The sequence below is a fragment of the Pteropus alecto genome, unplaced genomic scaffold (assembly GCF_000325575.1).
Source record: "Pteropus alecto unplaced genomic scaffold, ASM32557v1 scaffold547, whole genome shotgun sequence".
Taxonomy (NCBI): Eukaryota; Metazoa; Chordata; class Mammalia; order Chiroptera; family Pteropodidae; genus Pteropus; species Pteropus alecto.
Window position 1 is genome coordinate 82,242 of NW_006440629.1, and position 9,634 is coordinate 91,875.

Consider the following 9,634-nt stretch of genomic DNA (forward strand, 5'->3'; position numbering starts at 1 on the left):
ATTTTCTTTTTAAAAGAAGAAAAAGTTGTACATGTAAATTAAGGCATAAATGCGAGTATTTAAAATGGAAAAAATTAATTTCAGCTGTAAAAAATGTCATAAATATCATAAAATTAAGAGTATAATATTTGTATTAATAAAATCCCAGACACATCTCAGAGTATTGGGTGGTGAGAGTGTTCTTAGAAACCATTTCGACATCAGAATAGATAGCATTATTCAATAAAAAATTTGAACCTTATTAAAATGCCCATTAAATGTCAAATGAAATATTATTACCACAATCTCTCTTCACCGGGCCCCACGAATATCTGCAGACATGCCAATACACTATGCTATTAGTTTGAAGTGTGATGGAGTAGAAATCAGAATAAAATGAGAAAGTAAGCTTAGTTGACTGAGGTTAAAATATTTTACATTTACAACTTTTACTAAGATGTTTCACTTTGCGACCGTATCGCTAAGGCCCCACGTAGGACCTTAACAGTGGCAATGAGAGATCCAACATGTGAAACTTTATTAACTTCATATTATCTCTGTCTCTCTCTTTTAGAAAATCAAAATTCCACAAGAATTCTCAGACAAAAATGTAAGTGTATTAAAGAAAAACTGTGATGCCATTGTGTAGATGAAATGAAGTCCAATATTTCTATATTAATACTTATATGGCTTTTTTAAAAAATCAGTGGATATGTTCCAAACACTGCTGACTCTGGTTAGAGTTTAACTTGCTGTAAGAATGCAGGTGTTTCCTATGGATCTCTCTTCTTGGGAAGTAAAAGATACTATTACTTATTTGAATTTTAAAATCAGATGTGAGTCTATGGCCATGTTACCCTGAACAAGCCTGATCTCGTCTGATCTCCAAAGCTAAGCAGGGTCGGGCCTGGTTAGTACTTGGATGGGAGACCACCTAAGAAGACCAGATGCTATAGGCGTAAAAAATAAAAAAATAACAGATTGTAAGCTGACAAGGTCCTTGCAATCTGTGAGGTCAACCAAGGGTTGCCTCACCAAAATAAATAAATAAATAAATTTAAATAAAAATAAATAAAAAATAAAATCAGATCTGGGAATTATGTTGTATGCACTATTATGAAAAAAAAATGTCAATCTGTCTACAAAGATTGTAATTTGCTCAGATGACACTTCATGAAAGCTAATAAAAACCCTCTGTTCTTCCCAGAAGAGCTAACTGGACTAAATGGGCCAACAGAATCTGACATCGCTGACTGAATTTATTCTGATGGGAGTCACGAGGCAGCCTGAGCTGCAGGGTCTGCTTTTTGGAGTCTTCCTCATCATCTACACAGTCACAGTGGTGGGCAACCTGGGTATGATCATCTTGACCCAGGTGGACTCCCGCCTACACACACCTATGTATTTTTTTATCAAACACCTGGCTTTCATTGATCTTGGTAATTCTACCGTCATTTGTCCTAAGATGCTAGTAAATTTCATTAGGGATCAAAATACCATTTCATATTATGCATGTGCCACACAATTGGCTTTCTTCCTTATGTTTATTATCAGTGAATTTTTCATCTTGTCGGCCATGGCCTATGACCGTTATTCAGCCATCTGTAACCCTTTGCTCTATAATGTTATTATGTCCCAGAGACGTTGTCACATGCTAGTGGGTATTCCATACCTCTACGGTACCTTTCAGGCTCTAATGTTCACTATTAAGATTTTTACCTTGACCTTTTGCGGCTCTAAAGTCATAAATCATTTCTATTGTGATGATGTTCCCTTGTTACTTTTGCTCTGCTCAAATGCGCAAGAAATAGCATTGTTGATCATATTATTTTCAGCACTGAATTTGCTCTCTTCCCTGTTGGTAGTTTTAATATCATACATCTTGATTCTGATAGCTATATTTCGGATGTATTCTACAGAGGGCAGGAAAAAAGCTTTCTCCACATGTGGTTCTCACCTGACAGTGGTAATTGTGTTCTATGGGTCTCTGCTATTTATGTACACACAACCCAAATCCACTCACTCCTTTGATACTGATAAAATGGCCTCCGTGTTTTACACTTTGGTGATCCCCATGCTTAATCCCTTGATCTACAGCTTAAGGAACAAAGAGGTAAAAAATGCCTTCCACAGGGTCTTTAAGAATCCATGCAAACTTTGTATTTAACATTCAACATAGAATATTGTTCTAATAACCTAAATGTCACTTAATATTTCTAATACATATAATTATATTCTTTTTTACTTCAGAGCAAAGAATAATCATAATGCACAGATAGACTGTTTCTCTTATATTCAACCAAATTAATCCTCATATCTTATATCTCAATTAAACAACACTTCCTCTTTAACATTTCTTGTTTTTGAATCACTATTTCTTTTAATAATCCTATAGAATCTGACATTTCTTCCAGCTGAAACACATTAAATTCTACCTCAATAAACTGTGTGTTTGTTTTGTTCTTTTAGAGTAGGTATCTACCATCTTGTTTTTATTCTATTTTATGAATGTCACATAAGAGTGTAAACAAAGTGAGCCTCTTGCAGACAGCATATACTTCGATCATAATTTTTAAAAATCTATTCTGCAAATATCTGCCTCTGGATAATTTACTCCATTTACATGTAAAATAATTACAAATAATGAAGACCTACTTCTAGCATGTTGCTGTTTGTTTCCCATACATCCTCTCTTTCTCTTGTAGCTCACGTTTTTCTCCATTACAAGATATTCTTGAGTTTGTGGTTGAACACTAACTTGGGGATGCCTACAGTGAAAGTCCATAAGACTGTGAAAAAAATAATCAGGGAATTGTAAGCTGAACAATTCCAGAGATCACACAGGGCATGAAGACATTAGAGTTCCCAAATCTAGGGAATAGAGTCCTCTTTCAACACTGAGGCATCCAGTAGAGATAAAACCCACTTAGACTTCTGCTGTTCCTCCTCATATAGTTTGAAAATAAGCCTCAAAAAGAGCCATCTGATTTTTGTTTAAAACATTTAGGACTCTTTTAGGGAGACAGAAAAAAAGTTATAGCACTCGTTAACACAAAATTCATAATATTCTACATCCAATCACAAATACTAGACATATATAAAAACAAGAACAGGTGATTCCACTCAGGAGATAACATAAACCATGAAATAAAAGTAATGATACAATTATTGGGCAAAAGCCTTTAAAACATTTTATAAATATGTTTGTAGTATAAGTCCTGCCATTTGTGTTTTTTTTTTCTTTTTTAGTGCGAGTCTCTGAATTAAGTTTTGATTAACAAGGAATCCATCCCAAAGGGGCATCCTTCAAAGACTGCTATCTTGAATAAACACATTGCTAGCCACCACTAGACTTTAAAAAGCCAGGCTGCCTTCCCCATGGAGGTTCTTTTATTTTGGACATTTTGGTTGATTTCAACAATGGACCATCTGGGCTACTTGTTTGTTTTCTTTTCCCGAGCTTTAAATTTCCACTCTTCTGTTTTAAATTGACTAATAAAGAGTAAGTCTAGAGAACCCTAGACCCCCACCCTAGAGCCCAATAAAACAGAATCCCAGGCCCCTTGAGTGGTCTCTACTTGTAACTTCACTGTTTGATCCCAGGTCTACTATGTTATGAATTACTTGAAACCTGTATCTTTTTAGTTTCCTGTTGGTTATTGCTGAAGGGCAACTTTGCAATCATAATAAGAACAACAAGGACTAATCCGGCCACATCATTGGATATTGATAGGCTGAGACTAGTATGAAAGAATGTTCAATATACGGAATGATTTAAAGAAAACATTAACTTTTTGAGGAGATAGATGAAAGATTTAAAAAAAAAAATGGGACCTCTAGAAATTAAAATACAACACTGTATGGAAACAAATTTTTTTTGAATGAGAGTAATAGCAGATTATAAAGCAAATTATACACCAAAAAAGAAATGTTAATGTAGCAGAGTGAAATGCTCACTCTTTCTCCCTCTGACTCTGGTTAATAGTTCCTGCTATAGATATGCTAATGGACTAGAAGAATTCTTGAGGCTTGAGTGTTTTGCAAAAATAGCCCCTAGTCCAAAGAAGCTTTTGCTGGAGAGGTGGGGAAATGTGTTAATGACTGTTTACCAAAGATTTACAAGAACCTCAGGACAAGACTCAGATCACCATGAACAAGATGATTTGGAGATTTCGAGGTCTTCCTTGGATCTTAATTCTTGCCCTGCCTCTTCTGGATAAAGGGTGCTGGAACTCTAAAGAAAGATTTGAGAAACCATTGAAAGCTCCTATCTTCTCAGTCAGCATCTTCTCATCAATAAACCTTTCCTTATTCCAAATTTTGATATATTGAATATTGGCTGTTTTTAAACATTGGGCACATGAACCTTGTGTTAGCAACAATAACTACACTTAAACATATCATAATAGAGGCTACCCAAAATGAAGCCAGAGAGAAATTAAAATACTGAATAAACACCACAAAAGTATTCTCAATGATCTGTAGAACAATAACAAGCTATATACTGTACATTCAAATGTAAGTCTAAGTTGAAAGCGGAGACTATATAGGGCAGGAAAACCATTGGAGGAAATGTTGGGCACATTTTTTCCAAATTTATTTTTTTAAAAAACCTATAATTCCGAAGATATAAAAAGTTAAGATAATCTTAAGCAAAATAAACAGAAAGGAAATTACACCAAAGTATATCACAATAAAATTTCTGAAAACCAATGATAAAGAGAAATCAGTTGAAAAATACTTTATGAACAGATGAAGAAAAAAATTTACCACTGATTTATTGGCAGATACAAGTCATAAGACATTGTCTTATGTTAACCTATGATTAGATATACAGCAAAAATACTCTTACTTAAGAGATGTTATATTATCAAATGTTGCATAATCTTATTTTAAGAAGTCAATTTCATTTACTCACACATTGTGTGTGTGTGTGCGTAACATACCTAATATGTGCAGGATATAGTGTAACTGAGATGCTGACAAAGGCATATTTATGATTTCCAGTGTTTAATAATTTTGCCTAATTTATTTATTCAGATAGACCTAGGCATGAAGTATCTTTGACTTTTCCTAATGGGACATTTCAAGAATAAACAGAAATCAAGGGCACTCTCCCTCAGGTAATTACATGCAATTTATAATTCTTGAATCAGATCAAAACTAACAAAATGAATCTCAAGTGGGTAGAAAAACACTTAAATACATTCTCCAACAACCAATGAGAATTAAAACAGTAGGACGTCAAAGCAGATTCTCCCCTAAGGTGAGTAGAAAATACTGGTTTGAAAATTTCTTAGGGCATACAGCTTAAACTGGATCATCATTAAAGATCTCGAAGAGCATTATGCTCTGCAAAACTGTTTATTTTTCCCTTGCAATATACATTTCTGTCATTAATAGGATTAATGTTCAGGACAGATCTGACACTCTGTGGAGTGGATTTAGACCATCTGAGTTTTCCAGAGAACTTACTGATACAATCATCAATTTTAACAAGGGTTTTTTGTCTATCTTTATTTACCATGTGTCGTCCCTTCTGTACCCTTTTTATTTCCTATCTACTCAAGGTGACCTTAATATAAAGGAAGCATTATATTTACAAAATATATTCTGAAAACATAATGACTATTTGAATCTCGATTCCACCATTTGCTATCTGTGACCTTGGTTAAATTATTTTACTCCTTGTGCCTCAGTTTCCGTGACTTTCAAATGAATATGGTAAGACTATCTACTTTGTAGAGCTACCGCATGGATCATATGAGTTAATATACGTAAGTATATGTAAAGTGCTCATAACAGTGCCTGGCACATAATAAGTTCTCTATCAGTGCTTTATATTCATTTGTATTCTTCCTTTTACTGGGCCTTTTTACATGCATCTCCATTTAGAGTTTTAAATAACCACAGTGCCCAAGTTCTCTTTATGAAAAAGAGGGGTATATGATCAGAAGATATTAGAAGTGATATAATAGGCAGAAACAACAGATGTGTTAAGAGGGGACTAAGATATTAATAATAAAATCCTAATATTAATGTATTACAACATTAGATTTTATGTTGGATAAACAAGCTGAACTTACAGTGATAAGTACTGAAATATATATTAATGGTCAGGCTTTTCCCAATCACTGCCTTATCCATCACTCCACCAACAGATTAGGAAGTTTTTTTATGTCTCGCTACTTTAAACAGATATGATAACTGTCAATAATGTAAGGTATATGGTTTAGGTGTCCATATGTGTTTACAAATTACTTGAAATTTTTAAAAAGCTGAAATATAATAGATAGATCTTTTATATACTTAAAGTGACTTTGGATCAAAAAAGTATGTGATAGGAGATATATCAAAACAACCACTTCAAAATATCTTGCCTCTTTAAAGCAAGCTTTACCAAAGTTTCAATGAAAATGTATTTATGTCAATTTCAGCCTGTCAACAGTGATACTATCAGCTAGGAATGCCTGAGGGCACATACCTCTGTCCTGTGTCAAGCCCCCTAGATATTTCCCCACCAGAACCAATATTGTGGCTGAACCAACCCTTGTTATTCTTACCATGATTCACCATCACCAACAACCATCAGGGAACTTTTAAAATAAGGTTTCTTACTCTGGTCTTGGAGGGTATTTGCCTCACAAGGTCCAGGTAAAGAGAGAAAAAGAACATGTGGACCTGGGGTTCTGCTTTTATTGGGGTCAAGGGCAGGCTGCCTACATTTACTCTTTATTGACGAATTTAAAACCTAAGAGCAGAAATTAAAGTATAGAAAGGGAGAAGCAGGGTTATTCAAGCAATCAGTTACTTAGGTCACCCAGGGATTTGTGAAAGGGAACTTCACGGGTGGTATGCCTAGGTCTTTATTTAATTGTGTAGCCAGCTATACATTTATTTATTCCAGATAGATGTCATTCAAATAATGGTCTCCACAATCAAAAGCTGCATGTCAGAAACACATTAGAATCATAAAAGCTGACTGTCAGGAATTTACACTAAAATGTGTAGTTTTGGCTTGATGGGAAAAGGAGTCTCTATTTATAATTTAAGACAAAGAAAATGTCTCTAAATCTCATAAGTCCTGTATTAAATTCTTTTAGAAGATACCATCTCCAATATAAAGTATTGATTTTATACCTTACACAGGTTACCAAGAACCATATGGAGAAACACAATCATACTGCAGTGACCAAGGTGACTGAATTTATTCTCTTGGGGGTCACTGACAACCCTGGACTGCAGGCACCTCTCTTTGGAATCTTTCTGGTTATATACTTGGTCACAGCAACGGGCAATCTGGGTATGATTCTCTTGACCCATTTGGATACCAAACTACATACTCCCATGTATTTTTTTCTTAGACATTTGTCAATTACTGATCTTGGTTACTCCACTGTCATTGGCCCAAAAATGATGGTAAACTTTGTGGTTCACAAAAATACAATTTCCTACAACTGGTGTGCCACCCAGCTAGCATTGTTTGAGATTTTCATCATCGCCGAACTGTTTATTCTATCAGCAATGGCCTATGATCGCTACGTAGCCATTTGCAAACCTCTTCTCTATGTGATCATCATGGCAGAGAAAGTACGTTGGGTGCTGGTACTTATTCCTTATCTCTACAGCACATTTGTGTCCCTATTTCTGACAATTAAGTTATTTAAATTGTCCTTCTGTGGCTCTAACATCATCAGTTATTTTTACTGTGACTGTCTCCCTCTGATATCCATGCTCTGTTCTGATACACATGAGCTAGAACTGATCATTTTGATCTTTTCAGGCTGTAATTTGCTCTCTTCTCTCTTGATTGTTCTTGTATCCTACATGTTTATTCTTGTGGCCATTCTCAGAATAAACTCAACCGAGGGGAGGTACAAAGCCTTCTCCACCTGCAGCTCCCATCTGACGGTGGTGATCGTGTTCTATGGTACGTTATTGTTTATTTACCTGCAACCCAAATCCAGCCATACTTTTGATATTGATAAAATGGCCTCTGTGTTTTACACCCTGGTGATTCCTATGCTGAATCCATTGATCTACAGCCTAAGGAACAAAGAAGTAAAAGATGCTCTGAGAAGAACTTTAACTACTTGTTGCAAAATCCCCACTTAATACTCAGTTGCAAAGGTGGGTCTTCGTTTAATATTCTGTTCATCCAATTATAGCATCAAAATGTAGACATGTTTTACCAGATTAAGTTTTTTTCTTTTTCTGTATAAAGTATTTCCTCTTGTATCTCCCTGTACTCTTCTCTACTTTGTTAGATAAATAAATATTGTAGTCAGATAATTTAAGTTTTGAGTTAATTTCAAGGTCTTATTGAAACTTGTATTATAGAGAAATAAGGTAATCATACCAAATTTTTGGTTGAACTTAGACTTTCAGAGATAAAAAGAAAAATCTTAAATATTTAAAATGGAGTAAAATTAACCAAAAAATTAATAATATATATTTTATAGCTGTCACTGTGTATTAAAGATAAATAAGATTGAACCATGAAGAATATGTAAGCAAGGCAGGAGGCAAGAAAGTGAGTAAATGTGTGATTGATTATAATACAGCGTGAACAAAATGTTTCAAGAATCTAGGCTAAATAAATAAAACATGCCACCTCAGAAAGAAATATTCAAATTGGATTGAGTTAATATTTTCTACCTAAAAGATAGAGTGGATTGAGTTAATATTTTCTACCTAAAAGATAGAAAATATTTTTACTAGGAACCATGAAAAAAATGTTGAATAATCTGGGATTCCCCTTCACAGATCTGCACACTATAGTTGACTTTAGTTTACAATAGCCTTCTGATAAACAAGCTGACTTTGGATCGACAAACTCAAGATGAATGAGTTAACTGGTCATCTACTGGAATGACATCAATATTTTGAAAAATTTATAGAAGTGATAACAAAGATTAAAGATATCTGACACAACCCAAGGTTATCTTTATTTTCATTCATGTCTGATGTGTCTTCGTGAGCTTGTGTACACGGAGGCAATATTTTGCATGAACTCTGTGCTAACACAGTGCTGCATTCACCTTGTGGACCTACTCAGCAAATGTACAGATTCCTTACATATTAATATTCTCCTTGTTGTTTGAATAGGCATTTTTCATATGTTTAAGATATATACATTACCCAAATTATGCTTGTTTTAATCTACCTTTGTATTCAAAGTAAAAATTGTGAGGAATTAAATCAGTACATGGATAAAAGTGTCTTTATCTCAGACCCATGCATTTTATTTATTTTTTCTCTTAATGTGCTGGAGTCTATTTTATTGAGTTGATCTTAAATGTTCTTAAGAAAAGAGAGTAAAAAAGGAAAGAAAGAAAGAAAGAAAGAAAGAAAGAAAGAAAGAAAGAAAGAAAGAAAGAAAGAAAGAAAGAAAGAAAAAGAAAGAAAGAAAGAAAGAAAGAAAGAAAGAAAGAAAGAAAGAAAGAAAGAAAGAAAGAAAGAAAGAAAGAAAGAAAGAAAGAAAGAAAGAGGAAGAAAGAAAGAAAGAAAAATGTGAGGTTATGGATGTGTTAATTAGCTTGATTATTATAATCATTTCATAATATATGCATAGATCCAAACATTATGTTATATACCTGAAATATATATATATAATTTTATTTATCACTTGTAACTTTAAACTTTTTTTTTAATT

At 33.9% G+C, this 9,634-nt stretch overlaps 2 protein-coding genes and 1 pseudogene across 2 annotated transcripts; all 3 read left to right on the forward strand.

Moving 5' to 3' along the window:
• The first annotated feature begins 819 nt into the window (after window positions 1–819).
• On the forward strand, window positions 820–938 carry LOC112484303 (annotated as a pseudogene).
• A 266-nt stretch (window positions 939–1,204) lies between these two features.
• LOC102884932 (olfactory receptor 8K5) lies at window positions 1,205–2,146 on the forward strand. The gene has a single exon (XM_006917431.1). It carries the CDS (start codon window positions 1,205–1,207, stop codon window positions 2,144–2,146), a length of 942 nt encoding a protein of 313 aa, XP_006917493.1.
• Window positions 2,147–7,142: 4,996 nt separating this feature from the next.
• Window positions 7,143–8,094, forward strand: LOC102886674 (olfactory receptor 8K1). The gene has a single exon (XM_006917435.1). The coding sequence runs from the start codon at window positions 7,144–7,146 to the stop codon at window positions 8,092–8,094; it is 951 nt and encodes a 316-aa protein (XP_006917497.1). The 5' UTR covers window position 7,143.
• The last annotated feature ends 1,540 nt before the right edge of the window (window positions 8,095–9,634 follow it).